The sequence below is a fragment of the Pungitius pungitius genome, chromosome 1 (assembly GCF_949316345.1).
Source record: "Pungitius pungitius chromosome 1, fPunPun2.1, whole genome shotgun sequence".
NCBI classification, from domain to species: Eukaryota; Metazoa; Chordata; class Actinopteri; order Perciformes; family Gasterosteidae; genus Pungitius; species Pungitius pungitius.
In genome coordinates this window covers 3,616,032-3,634,645 of record NC_084900.1, presented here as the reverse complement: position 1 = coordinate 3,634,645, position 18,614 = coordinate 3,616,032, and the positions used below count along the sequence as shown (strand labels likewise).

General features: G+C 48.0%; 1 protein-coding gene across 1 annotated transcript; it reads right to left on the bottom strand.

Moving 5' to 3' along the window:
* Positions 1 to 11,151: 11,151 nt before the first annotated feature.
* On the bottom strand, positions 11,152 to 18,113 carry si:dkey-185m8.2 (trichohyalin). Its single transcript, XM_037479046.2, has 3 exons — positions 17,765 to 18,113; positions 16,702 to 17,508; positions 11,152 to 16,554 (listed from the first exon to the last, which is right to left on the bottom strand). Exons 1-3 carry the CDS (start codon positions 17,871 to 17,873, stop codon positions 11,621 to 11,623), a joined length of 5,850 nt encoding a protein of 1,949 aa, XP_037334943.2. The 5' UTR covers positions 17,874 to 18,113; the 3' UTR covers positions 11,152 to 11,620.
* Between the last annotated feature and the right edge of the window lie 501 nt (positions 18,114 to 18,614).

The window sequence follows — 18,614 nt, the reverse complement described above, 5'->3', positions numbered from 1 at the left end:
ATCACACCCTGGACCAGAGTGTGTCTCCTCCGGTCCTCAGGTGTCCTCCCTCCCCAGATAATGCTAATGTGGGGAGAAGAGCACAGATGGGAAAGGATCCCGAGTGTCTGTTTTCATAAAAGCAGAAGATGAAGAGAGAGACTGTTAAAGGGCCACGTTGTGCTCTTGCTTCCCCATCATCTCAAACACCAGCTTGTTTTTTCTCGCGTCAAATCCCCCCCCCCCCCCCTCCGGAGACTTGCTGAGGTCCACTGGGGGATTAAATCTGCGTGAGTATGCAGAAGGAAACTTCACAGATGGATACAGGTGAGTATATTGACCGGAAAGTTGAGGTCTGTGCACTTCATCAATAACATTGAACTCATTGAAATAATGTGACACACATGCATCCTACCGGCATTGTAGTGCAAGGGCACGGTGCGAGTAACCAGGGGCAACGCACAGTGCTGAGCCTCCTTCAGGCGACAGAGCAGCTCCGCCGAGTGTAGTCAGAACGGAGCTCTGATGCACCTTAAACTGTTATTTTAAATATGGTTCCCATCCAATCGCTGCTCCATCTGCGCACATTTGAATAATCCCCACGTATTGGCGGCGCCTTCCTCCTCCAGCTCGTCGGCACTCTCGGGCAGCTATAGGAAAATACATTTTACCTCACTGCCGACACAGGCTTTTAAAAACCTCTGCGGCCCTTCCCTCGGCCGCGTACTCGCCCGCATTACACCGCCCGCCGGAGAGGCCGACCTAATGGGCTGTGAAGCGGCGATGGGGCGACCGACCATCTCTCACCTCCAAATGTTCACGTCTGTATGTCTATTCCTGTTTTTGGTTTGATTTGGTCTGGATAGTTCTCTGAAAATAGCAAAAAGGGTTTTTTTTTTGTTTCTGTGCTGTATCTGGGTCTCTAGCTCTACTTCTGCAATATTTTAAAAAGGGCGTTAAAGAGGGATTCAATTCCCTTAATGATTTGGTGATGATTTTCTGTCAGATTTGTGTGTGCATGCTGTAGTTCACAGTAAAATGGTGCAACGCAAGGAATCCGCATTAAGAAGCAGTGTTTATTTTAGTTGTGACTGCTCTAAGATGGGAAAATGGTATTATGGACAGAATTGAAAACATTGAGCTGTGGAAACATGATGGTCTTTGACCAGGACGACTGGTTGATTGACGAACAACCTTCTCTTGTGTGTTGACGTTAACCCCAGTAATGAGGTCCTACCCTGCCACTGGCATCTGACCTAAACCAGTCCAGACTGGTGCTCGATAGGCCGTCAGGAACGGGCGCGTTGATTCGACAGCTGCACCTCACTGTCATGTGTCTGTGAGAAGTTCATATTTGCACAACCAGAACCCATAAGCTGACAGAGCAGGGATTCAGAGGGGATCCGCACACATAGGAGGCCGCCACCCACCAGCCTCTCTGTGTTTTTTTTTCTTCCTGCTGGCTGGTCAGAGTGGCATCATTAGACGACTCGGTTGAGCCAAAGACATCACGAAAGAGATCTCATGATGGATGTTGTCTGCTGTTACTGAAAGCTCCGGCCCCCGGGAGGTTTTTACCCCCCCCCCCCCCCCCCCCGCCTCCCCCCCCCCTGCAGGACACACAGCGGCAACCACCTCCAGGATCAGGTCTTCTTCCCGGGGATCAGAGTTTCGAGGAACGATGTCCGGGCCCAGCATCGCTCTGCTTTGTGAGAGGTCTGCAGGCTGAGATGAACCCGACAGAGCTTTGATGCATCTGCTTTTTTTTTCGTCTGCTGATGCTAATTTGCTCTGTGTTAGAGCCCCGGTTCACAGCTCGGTCAGCCTTCCCTGATACTATATTCCCGTTTGTTTCAGTAAAGGTTCTCCCGTCACATCGCATTTAGGTCGAGATGCCTGTGAACTGTGAATGCACTGCACACTGGGACCCGGGCCGCGGCGGAGCCTTCTGGGTCCCAAAGTCTGTTGCGTTCAGGGAGGATCCAGAAATCCCATCCGAGGGAGGTGTCAATCATTTACGGTGAAGGTGCTGTATGAAGAGTTTGAATGATCAAGGTCAATTGTTAATTTTTCAACCCTTTTCATTGGCCCATGCACCTTTGTGTGCACAAAGAAGAAAATTGAGTTAAATCACGCAGGATTAAGTAGTTCCTTTAGTTGAAATCCTTTAGTAATTAGTTAGAAATGAACAAATTATAAAATAAGAATAAATTTACTTGTGACTCGTTTAGTCTTTTTTTTAAAATTTCTTGCAAAGAAAATGAGGAAAACCGTTTTAAATGTAAAGTATTTTTCAAGATATCAAATATCACAATGTATTTGTCTATTCTTAACATACAGTTTTTTAATTCATAAACATTTTTAATTTTGGAAAATACAATGCAGGAAATACACAACTACAATAGTATGAATTGGATATGTTACATATTTAGAGTAGTAAAAGGTACCTGATTTGTGCAGTTGTATCCACCCAGCAGCAGCAGAGCGACTGCCGTGGGAGAGAAGGCAGCATTGACTCCTGTCTTCATACTGATCCCCCCCTCAGTGGGCAACGCTGATCCCTTCATTCTCCTCCTTGTTAACTCTGATTTCATGAATAATTCATCACACAATCAGAACCACAGATGAACATGTTAATTGGTGCCCTTTTTTTTAATCATCATCATTATTGTTATTATTCCAATCTCCAGTACGTACGATTAAACATGCAATTAAATTAATGTGATGGTGAGAAAAATATTTTTCCAATAGACCTGCTTTAACGCTCTTCTTAATTTGAAAACAGATTTAGGGAAATTAATTATGAATTTGCATGCAGTTTGTGAGGGCAAGAAAAAAAAACTCCAAACAGCCAATTACAGCATTCATTTGTGTAATAGCTCAATTTGTTTCCCGCTGGAGATGGTGCTGATTTATTATTATTTTTTTCAAATATGTCGAGACAAGAGGTTAAAAAAGAACATGAATACAACTCCTTACTGGTACAATATGATATGTGCACTGCTGTGTTAAAGAAGACAATAATTCAATCAGTAGTCTCACCAGGCATGTGTTAGAGTTCTGGTTTCATCCCCTATGTACTACTTTGTGTGTGTGTGTGTGTGTGTGTGTGTGTGTGTGTGTTTTTCCATTTAATCAGGCAGAAGGTGAGTGTTTGCCTTACAGTGAAGCGGTTAAACGGAGGTTAACACGTGTCGAGGCAGAATACAAACATAATTAGGTTGCATTAAGTTCATGACTTGGTAAATATATTTCCTCGACGTATTTTTTTTAACCTTCTGGTCATCTGTATGCAAGGTTTAAACTGAGGTCAAGGTTGTTGAAATGGAAATAGAAAAACACATCAGTTAAAATGTTAACAACTACACTTACTAAATTTTTCTAAAGGATCTCAAGTTTACTATTATGCAACATATATGCACTTAAAATGTTGGGGGTCTGCAATGACTTTCTTATTATTCATCAATGCTCTCTGTCTTTTGTTTAAATAAATAGTCATCCGCATTATCTCAATACAAACTTAGAAGTTATGAGTTGTCAAATTAAACTGATCACTAGCGGGGTCCATGGAGCATCATAGTTTGACGCTTAGCATCACCGGGAAGCACTTGTAGTGGTCCAGTTGTGCCAGAGTATTTAGGACCAAGACCCGCACTGCTCCTGAAAAGTGGGCGTCACTGCTTCTCAGTTTGTGTCAAAACGCATTCAAATTCACCTGCAGCAAGTCTCGCTCTCTACATATGTCAGGCAACAGTGGCGGTTGCCAGTTGCCATGGCAACAGAAGCAGGTGTTGAGGGGTTTCTCCTGTGTGATTTGAACTATTGACCTTGGGCCTTTGAAAAAAAAATAGAGACGGCAGTAATGGATATGGATTTGTGTGTTTGTGTGTGTGTATTTGTGTGTTTGTGTGTATGGGCTGTAGCTGCCTTTCCTCTAACTTAGATTGGCACACCATGTGCTGCTGTATGCATTTTTTATGATATGGGCCTACTTACTGCAGAGGTTTGAACGATTAACCTCGCTCGCTGACTCTGTGGCGGCGCGGGGGGGGGGGGGGGGGTTTGCAGCAGAGAGAGCGCGCTTACGCCTGCACATACACACGCTGTCGGTTCAAACTATACAGAATATACTGCAGCTTTACCTAATAAGCAACAGGTTCTACCACCAACAGTAATCTCTCCACGCAGGGATGATCGGACAAATGTAAATTAAAACAATATTGAAATGACTATAAGTACAGCCCGGGCTTCCATATGAATTAAATAAACTAATGTGCGTACGGCTGAGCTAGTTCGACAGACCATGTGCATATGCATTGATGGCCGTGGGCACAGTCTGAGTCTGGAGGTCCTCTTCTTCGTGGTGTCCACAGGCTACAACCAACCGGCTGCAGACTCCACCGCTTTACACACACACTAAGCCGCGATGAAGCGCCTGTTGTTACGTGACAGCCACATTAAGTCACTCTGCAGCAGGCTGGTATTATATGCTGTATCCTGGGGACCAAATGGGTTTTTTAAATATATTCTATTTAATCTATTAATGTTGAAATCTCTCCTAAGTGGGTAAAAAAAAGACATGTAGACAGCTACTCTCCAAATAAATTAAATGAATGTACCACTGATCCAAAGAACAAACACTATGGATCAAATCACTTGAACCATGTTTCCACTGTCGATGGGAACGTCAATCAATTAAACCGAGCTGAATGTTGTTGTTGCTGTATGTTTTAATTTATTTTTCATTTAAGTCATCAAAGGGGTCATAAGGTCATTGCATAACTAAGATATACAGAGAATACTTTGAGGACTAAACAAAACCATCATCAAGCTAAAGCAGCCCATGCATTTGTTTAGGTCAAGTGAGGGCTTTCAGTTATTCATGCATATTATGGGTTTGTTTATGCCAAGTAATTTCATAATCAAAAGAGTAATAGAAACAATAAAATAATAACACCCCCTGATGACGACTACCGCGAGGTCACTGTTTTGCCCCCAGAACAGATTGACTCCTACGCTGAATGCTCTAATCTAAGCCATGAATCGTGTGTAGTTCAGCATTAGACCTTTTTCTTCGAGAAGAAAAGCCTCCTGGTCTTTTGAGGAATAAAGAGAAGTGACGTTTTTTTTATTTTTTTATCTGTCGCTCTGCAACAGGGTCTCACAAGGCAAAATGGCTCCATACTGTGTTGTGACCACGCAGAGAAATCGTCTGACCCTTCAGCTCTCTGCGGACATCACCTGGTGTTGACGTGGGATGAAATGACGCCTGGAGCAACTAATCCGATTATCTGGCCGTATTGTCAGTGTCCAGTTTGAGTTTGAGGAGGTTGTGAGGTTCCTGTGACCTGCGATCGAAGCAAAGTGAAGCCGTCTGCGTCAACAGAATCACTCAGATTGTCCTGTACGTTTCATCATGTCTTTTCACCTCGTTCTTTATTCCTTCACTACAAGTTAACCAGTAACACGCCACATCCTATTTGAACGACTCATACGCGCCATAAAATGCCTCGTTACAGACCTTGTGCGTGTGTACACAAACGCGTCCCTCATGGCCTGATCAGGAGTAAACCTTTCTCCAAAGATTGAACTGATTACACACACACACACACACACAAATGAATCTTTAATCGTCTCCTCACCTCCACACGGAGCTGTGACTCGCTGCCGGCCCATCAAACTTTCATAAGAGTAATCGAGATGAACCTGGAATGGAAAAACCTCTCCGTCCACACATTCCCCAGAGAAAGGTGAAAGAAAACAGATACGAGGTGGCAGACGGGCTCCCTGAATGAGCTTATTCCACCCAACGGTTTATTGTGAAAATGTATTCCGATAGATTATTGTGTGTGTGTGTGTGTGTGTGTCCTACTGTTTTGAGATGAGGTCTATGCTGCATAACCTTGGGCATTTCTTCCCTAACACATTAGAGCTATTGGTCTTTTCTATCAGGAGATTATGAAAGCAGGGAGTTCAGACAAGGGTGAACTGTGGGCGTGGTCATAATCAAGCTCTGTGTGTGTGTGTGTGTACTTTTCTACGGCCATGTAATTCCCTGTGAGTTTCTTTTTTTTGGCGGGGGGGGCAGTCTTATGTAATGTAGTTCAGATAAGGTGAACGGGCCGTCTGAGGATGGACAGGAAGCTGCGAGCGCGCCTGGGTTTCGGTGACGAGATGAAGTAAAGAGCCGGGGAATCACACATGTAAAAACATGGAGGCGTGACGTTAAAAAAAGACACATCGCCCGTGGGTGTGCGTTCACGCATGTGTGCTTCTTTACAGAGTTTACATCGGCGGGCACTAAGTAATGAGCCAAGCGCGCCGCTTGCTGCTCGGAGGGGGGGGTGGGGGAGGGGGGGACGCCGTGTTCGCCGCTAGAGAGCGCTCGTCCCCGGTGAACTTTTGACCCCGGCTGCCAAGCGTTCAGACGACGTCACACATGTTATTACGTGATCCGGCTTGGATTAATTGGGTGAATAAAATGCTCCACACCGACTCCACAGCCGTTAAAGACACGCTGCAGCTCTCTGTCTCTCAGAGCTGACCCCAGGTCTGTGCGTCCCCGCAGTGTGCTGCATGGAAAATGTCCCTCCTCCATCCCTCCGAAGGGTGCTGAACAAAAATCGACACGCACAAAGAAGAGAGACCCATAAGGACCTCCAAAGAGACACCAAACCAACGTTGTTTTGTGCCTGGAGGCCTTTGACGTGTCCACGCTCGGGGACATATTGTCCTATAATCCATCATCGCATCCTGAGGTCACATGTTCTATTTCCTCTCTCCCTCCTGGTTGTTGTCGTACCCATCCTCCCTCCGCTGCTCTTTTTATATATTTTTTATTTTTTAATCTGCGCCTCTTCAGCCTCCGGGCATCTGCCACCATGAGCTGATCGGAGGACGCTCACTTACGACATGGTCCTCCTCCCCTCTCCTCTCGCATCCTGACCCTCCGATGAACTCGCCTCACAGCTCCGAGGACTCTGCAGAGGCAGAGAAGCGAAATGTAAAAGATGGGGTGAAAAGGAGGCCGATCCGACTTCTTCACATCCGTTTCTCAGATGTAGTACTTCTCTAATGTCCTGAACTTTCCTTGCACCCGTTGTCCTGCTCCAGGCAGAGTGGTATTTTAGATACGTTTCCCCTATCATGTAAACATTTTACACATTGTTCAAGGCTCATGAATATGTCTAAATGTCCAGATTGGGTTGAGGCCATTTCATCCCAGTCAAAGCGCAACAAAGACATTTATCGGACATTCCAGATGAGAGGTTCTGCATTTTGCTCAAAGGAGAAAATACTATATTTTATTTATGCTGCAACAACATGTCCCTTTTTATTGTCAAAGGCCCTCGGATATCTCACTGAATAAATAACACGTATATGTTGTTTATTTCAGGGAGTGGAAAATGACTAGTTTTTGTCCTCTGTGGTTTAATGGAAACTTAAAAAGGGACAAATACGTCCCTGAAAAGTTATTCCACGTGGTTGTGTTTGAATTTATTCAGTCATAAATATAGGCTTACAATATGAACGATCCAATACAATAAGCCTGCTATAGATAGGGTTTAATGTGGAGTATTAAGGTCCATCGCATACAGCATGAGTCATTTTGCTGCAAAAGAAAAAAAAAAAAACTAAAAAGACTGCACCCAGAACATGTGTAAAACAAATGTGGTCACATCAAATACATACAAAATTGTAAAAAGATAACAATTGTAAAAATCTTGCGATCCAACCATTGTTTTTATTCTTTATACTTTACCAAACGTTAGCGTGAGTATACATTTCACTCCGCTCATTTAGCTTCTTTACTGTATGCCATGCCGCATAAGAGCACCGCGAGCTTTGATTTGCAACGCGCTCTGACAGCTGTCTGCACTGGACTCCGTCGGCCAATCGTCTCGTCCGCTCCCGACCTCTCCGCCAATAGGGCGAGGACGAGCCCTCAGGGGGGGTGTGTCTCATTAGCTAGATTCCAGGACCTGGCTCTGGCCCACCGGATGCACTCGGATGGAAACGATGCAGTCCAGAGGGGGATTCATCATCTGCACTCTCCTCTTCCTCGCTCCTTCTCCCCTCCCTCTTTGGGAAGAAAGGAGTGTGCCGAACACAGCAGAACACTCAGAAGAAGAAGAAGGAGAAGCAGAAGATTACCAGCAAATAGAAGCCAGAATCAAGTCTTTTTGAACACTCAGTGATTTACCTGAACGTGGCGGCCCCAGTTTGGGACAGACCTGGAACACCTCGTGGTCCATCAGGTTCAGTGCAGCCACGATCATGCACCTACAACTCTACTGATGCCACTATGGCATTGCTCATCAGCACCTTTTTTATAATGGACACTATATAATGTGGCCAAATAAGTCCATTTTAAAGGATAATGTGTGGTTTATGCTGGAGAGGGATTTCCCCACATCGGCAGGCCAACTATTCTCATATTAAGGTATCAAAATAGGTCTATAAAGCTTGAGTAAATGACCAGTGATCAATACATTTATTTAGGAATCCCTAATGAGGGGTACTGTATTAGGAAGTTGAAACTTGAACTTGAAAAATATAATAAAATAACTGAGCAGCTTCTTTTGTTAATAGTAAGGAAAATATTTCGAATTAAATCGACACATTGAACAGTTTCATCTAAAGCAAAATAGATTTTCATTTAAAGGTACATGACAGCGTCTGATTTTGTGTTACAATGACTCATTCTGAAACATATAGTCTGTATTTAATGACATGATTATTCTTTTATCAAAATGCTGACTTTAAGCCATTCCCTCCACACAAGCTATGAATATTTTTGTTGCTGCAATGTTATTTTTTCCAGATACATCCGGAACGCGGCTTATCATTAACTAGCACCGCTGCCATGCTAATTACGGCATGTCAGAAATAAACCTTGAGTATTAAAGCCACTTGAATATTAATGGAGGTGTTAAAGCGGAATCACATTCATGTCCCTACTGGGTCAAGTACTGAAAAGAAAAAACAATGTCGGAAGCACCATTATTCAAATGAGAGTGCACAGACCTTAATAGAAATCAGTCCAACCATTAACTTCTGTTTTATCACAGCCTAGTAATTTTGTCTCCCAACATTTGCAGACATGATTGACTGTGTCGTTCCTGTCTATTATAGAGCATGTTAATGTGGTCCCATCCATATTTTCCAAAAAGCCTCATTCAGGACTTTAAAAGGCTCCAAATAAAGATAAATTAGGGTTACCATGTTGCCTTAATCGGAACTAATGCCGGCTAAAACCGAAGTGCGCAAGAGTGGTTCTATCATTCACTGTTTGCTGATACAGAGCAAAGATTCACCTTTGAACTCACAGATATAGCAGGGATTTTTGTTTCTGGAATGGCCTTACATATTTGGCTGGTGGGTTCAAAGTTCATCTAAAAAAAATGTAAAAAGAAGAAAAAAGGCATATTTTGCATGCAGATTTCCTCGTGCCTAAACCTCTCTGACCTTGGTTTTAATAACATTTTATCCCTTCATTCAGTGACGGTTAAGGAATGTGTTTTTAATAAACAGAAATGTCAGGGCTTAGAAACACCTTTCATTTCCTGTTCCAACAGCATGCGAAACATTCAAAGCATTAGGACAAAAATGTTCTTTATAGACCACACACACCAACATTTGCTTCACGCGAAGCACTGCTAGCTGTTCCTGTTTTCCATTCTAACATAGATAAGTTTGTACGTTACATAGCTATAACATGCAATCTAATCTAATATTCCTGCTCCCTGCCTTTATCAGTTCCTGAATGTTTGATACCGCTCACGTCTGTGCATAAGTTAAATGTGAATCTACAGCCAGCAGCTGGTTAGCGTAGCTTAGCACAATGACGAGGTACAGTTTGTGCATTGGTTGTTCAAACTGTATAAAAACCAGCAGGTTAAAAACCACAAAAACAACGCTGACCAGCTTCCCATAGAGTAGCTTCACATTCGCTGTCCAGACATAAGCATAAACTACATGAGCATGGCCTGCTATTCCTGTAAACACTTTCCTAATATTTAGTGTGATGTTTATACTCCCTCATTTAGCAAATAAATGCTCCATATTTCATCCCAGTATTGGCTTATATCTATGCTAATTCTAACAACGCACTTCTGAAGTTTCTTGTGGTTAAAACTTCAAGAAGCCTAAAACATTTGAAACCAAACCACTAATAACGATGTCTTAGAATTGAGCAGAAAACCATCAGGCGCTCTGTAATGAATCCAAGCTTATAATCAACTAATCAAGTGTTGTGATACTTTAAATAAGCCATGCGATGGAAACTCTAAGTATTTAGAGAGGGAAACTGGCGCAGATTTTGACATTTTATGGCTCAACTTTGTGTTGGATATGTTTAAAACATTATGCTAAAATGTAGGAAAACGATGTCTCCATCAACTGCGTTTTGACAACCCTTATTTTTTATTTTTTTTATTTTTTTCTTGGTTCCTCCTAATTTCTCCCCCAGCGCTTTGAAAACGGTCCCCACCCTGCGGTGATAATCAAAGGAGCAGGAGATCCATCTCGACACAACACCTTCTCATCTCGCCTCCTAAAGGCGGCTCACACTGAAAGGACAGATTAAAAAACATTGCTGCCATGCCAGACACAGACCAGCACTCCCACTCCATAATTATTAGACCCATGATTGCACACAAGTGTTTTTTTGCCCATTGCATCTGGCTCCGCGGATGATGGAAGTTGTTGTATGTCTCCACCCGCGTTTTTTTTACCCGGCTGTCAAAGATTGCATCTTTTCGGAGAAAGCCGCACTCCTCTCATCAAGAGTCATAATTTACTTGTCAAAGCGGGAGGGGGGGGGGGGGGTTCTCTCGGCGTGAAGGGAGGCGCCCCGGGGTTATAATTGCGAGACGGTTTGGTTCTTGTGAAATGCCTCCAGTCAGGATGGAGCGTTGGGCCTTCTGGTCGGGCTTTGTGCAGTCTTTCTAAAAGTAGCCATTTACACAGAAAATTGTCAAAATACGGTTAAACCCCCCCCCCCTCCCCCCCCCACATACTCGACTAGCTTCACTATACTTTCACCATCAACTCCTTGTCATCAGTCACTTTCTACTACATCTGTGATCAGAAGCGGAGTCACCGCCACGCTGGCACAAGGTCGCCATCTTGTGGCGAGATGTGGGCGGGGGGGCAGGGGGCGGGGGGGGGGGGTGGTCTTTCTTTCACCTGGGGAGGTCGGCAGCCCATGCAGAGTTTTATCATTTTTCTTTTCCTTTATTTTAAGCACTGAATAAGTCATTCATATGAATAATTCACAAAGCAGAATCATGTACTTTACTGAAGTACAGTTTTGAAACACTACTTTTAACTTAATTTTTTTTAGCTTTATTCTTCAACTACATTTCAGAGGAAATTGCTGTACTCTTCGTTCATCAACATTCATTTCTTGTCAGCTGGTTATTTTTCAGATAAGATTTACACATGACCCGTCTTTAAAGTACAGCTTATAGTTTGTGATTAAACCTTTTGTTGCCCTTCTATCCCATTAATCAAAACCTAAACTGAGACATTTGTTGATTTGAAAAACAGCAAATAACAAATCGGGTATTTCTTTTTAACACATTTCAAATTTATTAAAAACGATTCACACAAAATGCGCTAAATTCCTACAGCGCCATCACAGTCCTGCGCGGTTCTCCTCCGCCACCTCCTCCATCTTCTCCAACAGCTCCTCCACGGAGGAGCTGCTCCTCTTGTTGCTCAGCACGTGGTAGCGGCCCCCGCATCTCCCCACCAGCGCCGCCAGCTCGCCGCCCCTCAGGAGGTGCTGCTCCGCGCTCTCCCCCAGCGTTTCCCCCCAGGTGAGCAGCACCAGCGCGCGCCGCCACGCGCCTTCCCCCAACACGCCCACGTGCTCCTCCGCCGCCCTCCTGTACCCCTGCGTGCACGTCAGGAGGGCCGGCATCAGCAGGAGGACCACCTGCGGCCCCGGGCGGCACCAGGCGGCGCCCTCCAGGATGCTCGCCCTGTGCGCGGCGCCGGCGGCCGGGTCCGGCCCGTCTCGCCACCTCAGGCCCAGCGGCTCGGCGACGGCGAGCCGGCGCCCGGCGACCTCGCCCCTCCAGGGCCTGAAGCCGGACGCGCCCTGTGGCGCGGACTCGCCCCCCCACAGGGCGGTTACTGCGGCGGCGGAGCGAGGCGACCAGGCCTCCCCCAGCACCAACACCCTCAGGTGAGACCCCGCGGGGCCCGGGCCTCTCGCCGGTAACAGCGCGGCGTCCGGAGGGACCTCTGAGGTTCCCCGTTCCTCCCTGGCCTCCTGGCTCCTCGTCTCCTCTGCTCCTCCCTCAGCCGCCTCCGTCTCCATTAGTGTTTCCAGGTGACCGTTGTGTCCCGTTTCGGCCCTCTGCTCCTCCCTTTGCGACTCTCCTCCTCCGGTTTGCTTCTCTCTCCTCTTTTCGCCGACCTCTCGGTACATCGAGCCGCCCTCTGACCCCTGGGCGAGAGAGCCCCCCCCGTCTCCGCGGCGCAGCGCCTCCTCCCGCTCGCTCAGGTCGCGCTCCCACCGGCCCAGTCTCTGGAGCGACGCCTTCAGGTTGCTCTCCTTGACGCGGAGCTCCTCCTTCAGCAGAGCCAGGTCCCTCCCCATCTGGTCCAGCTGCCGCGTGGTGGAGCTGACGCGCTCGCCCTGCGTCTGCAGCTGCGACTTCCAGCCGAGGAGCCCCCGCTCCTCGTCCCTCAGGTGGTGCTCGCGGTCCTTCAGCTCCTTCCCCTGGTCTCGGAGCCCTTTCGCCTTCTCCTGGAGGTCTTGCCCGTGGTGGTTCAGCTCTCTCTGTCGGCCCTCCAGGGCTCCGAGCAAGCTCTCCAGCTCCCTTTCCTTCTCCTCTACGTCCTCCAGCTGCTTTCGCTGCTCCACGAGACTCGCTTCCCATTTGCAGAGTTCCTCTTCCTTACTTTCCAGCTTTAGCTCCTTTTCCACCAGCAGCGCGTCTCTGGCGTCGAGGAGCTGCTCCCTTTCTCCTGCTCTGGTTTCCCTTTCGGAGAACTCTTCCTCCTTCGCACGGAGCTCGCTGTGTTTCCGGGCGTGCTCCTCCGTTTCCTTCCTCTGCCTTTCTGCCTCCATCTCCTCCTTCTCCTCCTCCACCCGCCGCGCCTCTGCTTCTCTGCGCTCCGCCTGCTCCTCGTGCTCCTGACGCCTTCTGGCTCCCTCTTCCCGCTCCCTCCTCAGCTGCTCGCTCATCTCCTGGTTCCGCTCCCGCAGCTCCTCGGCCCTCCTCCTCCCCCTCGCGATCTCCTCCTCGTACCCTCGGATGGCGCTGGTCATCTCCCTCTCCATCCTGCCCGTGAGCTCCCTCAGCTCGGACCTGGTCCGGTCGATGGTGAGCCTCAGCTGGGCCGCCTCTCTCTGGCTTTCTTCGCCCCGCCGCCTCAGCTCGTCCTCCTTCTCCCTCACTTTTCTCTCCGAGTCGTTTAGGAGCTGCAGCTTCGCCTCCTCCGTCCGCTCCGCCTCCCGCTTTTGCCCCAGGATCATTTCTTCTCTCTCTTCGTCCTTCCTCCGCAGGATTCCGTGAAGGTCCTCTACGTGCCGGTTCAGTCCTTCTATCGCTCGTTCTTGTTCCTGGAGTCTTTGCTCCGTCTGTTTCTTGTGATTTACGCGGCTTCTTTCTCTTTCCTCCTCCGTCTGCCGCAGGTGTTGCTCAAGTTCTCTCGAATGTTCTTTGAGTGCTTCTGTTTCTCTTTCCCTCTCCTCCAGCCTTTGCTCCGTGTCCCGCTGGAAGTTTAAACGATCCATTTCTTTCTCCTGCTGTTGTCGCAGCCTTTCCTTCATTTCCCTCACGGCGCGTGTCAGCTCCCCTGTTTCTCTTTTGTTTTGCTCCGTCACTTTCTTGTGATTCTCAACGAGCTCCTCCTTCTGCCGCTCACTTTCTTGCACAATGCCTTTGATTTCATTCGCGTGGCGTCGCTTTAACTCCTCCGTTAGTCCGTCTCGCTCCTGCAGCTTTAGCAGAATGTGTCGCTGGTGATTTTGGTTCATCACTTGCTTCTCTTTTTCATTTTGTCGCACCGTTTCTTCTGTTTGGGCCTTGTGCTTTTGCTCTAACTCTTCTATCTCACTCTTTTTTGCGTTCATTTGTCTCTCAGTTTCTTCTGCGAACTGTTGTTTGAGCTCATGAATCTCTCTTTGTCTTTCTTGCTCCATGTCCCTTATTTTATCTCCGTACTGTTTTTGGAGTCTTTCCACATCTTCCTCCTTCTCTTTCACGGTTCTGTCTATTTCTTCTCGGTGAACAGAGCTCATCGTCTCTATTAGATCTTCCATCTCTTTTGTTTTTCTTGCTAGTTCCTCCTGGTGATGCAGTTTTAATACATCCAGCTCTTTTTCTCTCTCTTGCATCTTCTCTGCCATGTCTTTTTTGTAATAAGCATGAATCGTTTCCTTCTCTTTCTCATTCTCCAGCATTTTACTTCCTGTTTGGACACGGTACCTTTGCTCTAACTCTTCTATCTCACTCTTTTTCGCGTTCCTTTGTCTCTCAGTTTCTTCTGCAAACTGTTGTTTGAGCTCATGAATCTCTCTTTGTCTTTCTTGCTCCATGTCCCTTATTTTATCACCATACTGTTGTTGGAGTCTTTCCACATCTTCCTCCTTCTCTTTCACGGTTCTGTCTATTTCTTCTCGGTGAACAGAGCTCATCGTCTCTATTAGATCTTCCATCTCTTTTGTTTTTCTTGCTACTTCTTCCTGGTGATGCAGTTTTAATACATCCAGCTCTTTTTCTCTCTCTTGCATCTTCTTTGCCATGTCTTTTTTGTAATTAGCATGAATCGTTTCCTTCTCTTTTTCATTCTCCAGCATCATACTTCCTGTTTGGACTCTGTACCTTTTCTCTAACTCTGCTATCTCACTTTGTTTTGCTTTCATTTGTTTCTCTGTTTCCTCTGCAAACTTCTTTTTCAGCTCAGCACTCTCTCTAAGTTTTTCCTTCATTGCATTTTCATGCTGTTGTTTGACTCTTTCTATACCTTCTTTATTGTCTTTAAGTGTTTTATCAATTTCCTCTTGGTGTTTAACTTTCAACGTCTCCACAATCTTTTCTATTTCATAGATTTTTCTGTCCATCTCTTCCCGATGTAGCAGCTTTATTCCTTGTATCTCTGTGTCTGTCTCTTGCATTTTTCTCTCTATCTCTCGATGGTGTTGTAATTGAATTTCTTCAACGTTTGCCCTCATTTCTTCTCGCTCTTTGTCTTTTTGAAGTAGTTTTATTTCCATCTCTGCCACTTTCCTGTTTTTTTCTTCTTCTTTTCTCTCGAGAATATCCTCGTGGCGTCGCTGAGTCTCGTCCGTTTCTGCTCTTAACAAAGCCGCTCTTTCTATCCACTCTGCTTTCTCTTTTTTCTGCTGCTCTATGTTTCCTTCCAATTTCTTAACCTCACCCATCCACTCCCGCTTCTCCCCTTTAATGGCATCGTCCCGCTCTTTTCTCTCGTGTTCCTTTTCTACGACGGCACGCTCGAGGTCGAGCAGCTTCAGTTGCTGCTCGTCAATTCTTTCTTTCAGTTCCTCAATCTCTCTCTCTTTCTGCTCCAGATTGAGCATCGCCTTGTGCCTTTCTCCTTGACTCTGGTTTAATGCCGCACGCATTCTCTCATTTTCGATGCTGACATCCTGAATCTCTCTCTCTTTGTCCTCCGTCAGCCATCGCATCCTCTCCTCTAGATCCCCAATGTCATTCCTCCTCTCCCCCAGCATCCTGTCCTCCTCCTCCTCCTCCTCTTCCCTTTGAACGTCGGCCTTTCCCGGCGACTTCACCTTTTTCTTCTTGTCGAAAAACCACCGCATTCGCTTCACTTCCCGCTCCCTCATATTTCTCAGCTCGTCCTCCTGACGGAGCATTTTATCTCCCATGTCCTTCAGGCGCTGGTTGAACTTCTCGTTCCTGTTGCGGCTCAGGTCCCGGACCTCGTGGACGAGGCCGGAGAAAGCCTCGCACCTGTTCATCGCCGCCATCTTTTCCACCTTCTGCAGGAGCCGCGTCGCCTCGCTCCCCCCTCCGTCCGCGCCGCTTATGACGTGGTAGCGGCCCCTGCACTTCTCCAGCAGCCACCTGAGGTCCGTCCCGCCGCCCTGGAGGTGCTGCTCGATGTCCACCCCCTCTCGGAGCTGGTCCCCGTGCGTGAACAACAGTACGGCGTGTCTCCACGCGCCGGCGCCCAGAAGCTCCAGGTGTTCCCTCACGTGCGCGGCCACGACCAGCGTATCCAGCCTGAGGGTCAGCAGCAGCGCGTGGGGCCCCGGGGGACACAGCGCCACGCTGCCGACGATCTCCCTCTTCACCCTCTCCGCTGTGGCGCCCCCCGCGCCGCCTTCCCAGCCCGGGGTGTCCACCACCGTCACCAGCCGCGGGCCGACCTCCGCCTGCCGCCGCTCGCACTCCTCCGTCACCGCCCCGGCCCGGAAGAGGGCCGCGCCGCCCAGGACGGCGTTTCCCGCGGAGCTCTTCCCGGTCTCGCGCTCGCCCAGCAGGACCAGTCTGACCTCGGGTAACCGCCGCGGAGCCTTGGAGAAGGACTGGTGGGCGTCCAACTCGGAGCCCTGGAGACCGTCGACTGGGAGGGAGACAGCGCAGACATATATATATATATATATACATATATTTTATATGTACATATAAAAATACTTATTAGCACAGCTTCAAGCATTCATTTAGATTTTTCCATAAGAATACATTCATCAGTTTTCCAGATTGAACTTACTCATCAGCGCTGCTCTGATGGTTCCTCTTTGCATCTGCGCCTCCATCTGCCTCTGTTTCTTCCTCCTCTCCCTCGCTCTTCTCTTTCCGTCGTCTTCCAGACCCACCAGCACCGCGCTCTCCATCTCCAAGTGGCTGCTTGCCTCCTTCATCCCCTTCACCATCTCCTCCAGCTTGCCTATCAGCTCTCTGACCTGAGTCCCGTCCCCTTTGATGCGGTTATTCACAACGTGGTATCTGTTCCCGCACCTCCGCAGGAGTCTCTGGAGTCCCGGGCCGCTCCCGGAGATCCGCTGCTCCATGGACACCAGGCCCAGCTCGTCTCCCCTGGTGAACAGCAGCATGGTGTGCTCCCAAACCGCTTTGCCCAGTGGCTCCAGGTGCTCCTCGATCTCACCGATGTAGTCCTCCGTTATGGAGGAGCGGGACCGCACCACCAGCAGCACGGCGTGGGGTCCCGGCGGGCAGAGCGACACGCTCCGCAGGGTCTCTCTCCTCACCCAGTTGGGGGTGCTGTTGAGCGGGTAGTACCACTCCCAACCCGGCGTGTCCACCACGGTGACTCTCCGGCTCGCCACGTCGGCTCTCCTCTTCACGCACTCCTCCGTGGGCTTCCCGCTCTCGAAGCAGCCCCCTCCTCCCAGGATGGTGTTGCCTGCCGCGCTCTTCCCGACTCCTTTCCGGCCCAGGAGGACCAGCCTGAGCTCTGGGAGGGCCGAGGGGACGCCGATGGAGTCCATGGCAGCCTGCCGACTCGCATCAGTGATGAAAGGAAGAAGTACTTCCTCAGTGCAGAGTACCGGATAAGCTGAACGAGTCCAAACACACAAGCGTGACATTGATCAGCCGTCTAGTTTCTGCTTTGCATTAAAAACTCCTCTTTAAAAAACATTTTCATTGATTCACTTCAATTACATTATATACTCAACTATCATAAAAATACATACAAATTACACTGCATTTGCTGAAGGTAATTGTGCTACTCACTTCACCCAGTGTGCAATCGTATTTAAATGGTTTAACATTTAATTAAACAAAAAGTGAACGAGCTCCAAAAAACTCACCACCGTTCGTGACGACGGCTGGACTGCTGTTCTCATCCGGCGTGTCCATCCCCGCATACGTTTGCGGCACTTCCTCCTGTCCTTCCTCTTCCTCTTTTTGCCCTTTCATGCAAAGAGTTTGCGCAACGCCGTTGTGAAAGCGAACCGGAACAGCCTCGCCGTGAGGACCCACGTGGCGTCACGTGGGCGACCTGTGGTTCCGTGGCGCGCTCTCGATCGAGAGGACAGGAAGTCCCCGACCATGCCGAGGCGCCGCGTCGCTTAAGTGCTCGTGCTCGCAGTGACACACACACACACACACCAATGCACAGGGGCTGGTTGCACCCATGCGTCCACGCAGAGAACATGCATGTTAATGCAGAGGGCTTCACAGGAACGCGTTTCTGTCAGACGTCGCCCTGTTGTGAGGCGTGTGGCATTTCGGTTTCTCTCCCCCCCCCCCTTGCAGAGTGAGAGCGAGCCGCCCCCGGCGTTGTGCCGCCTGTTCCTGTCTCCAATTAGCCCGTCTGTTATGTTGAGCAAACGGGACGGACGGGTTTGTTGATACGTGGCACAACTCGGGAGATTTGGAAACGATATCTGTTTGGAAAAGCGGAGTTTACGCACTGATCTCATTGGCTGTTCTCATGCGTTCAATCAAACTCCCACTGCTATCACTCAAACATCAGATATGTTTACTCCCCTCTAAGTACAAGCGAGTAAAACCCAAATCCACACTGGTTCCAGAACAGCCGATGATTGATGACTTTCTTTGCTAAATTTAGACTCTTTTTTTTTCTTCTTTTTTTTTTGAACAGTTGTCCTGTGTGAGGCTCCAGTTCCCTTTCCTCTCGGCGGGCTGCTGCCTTTG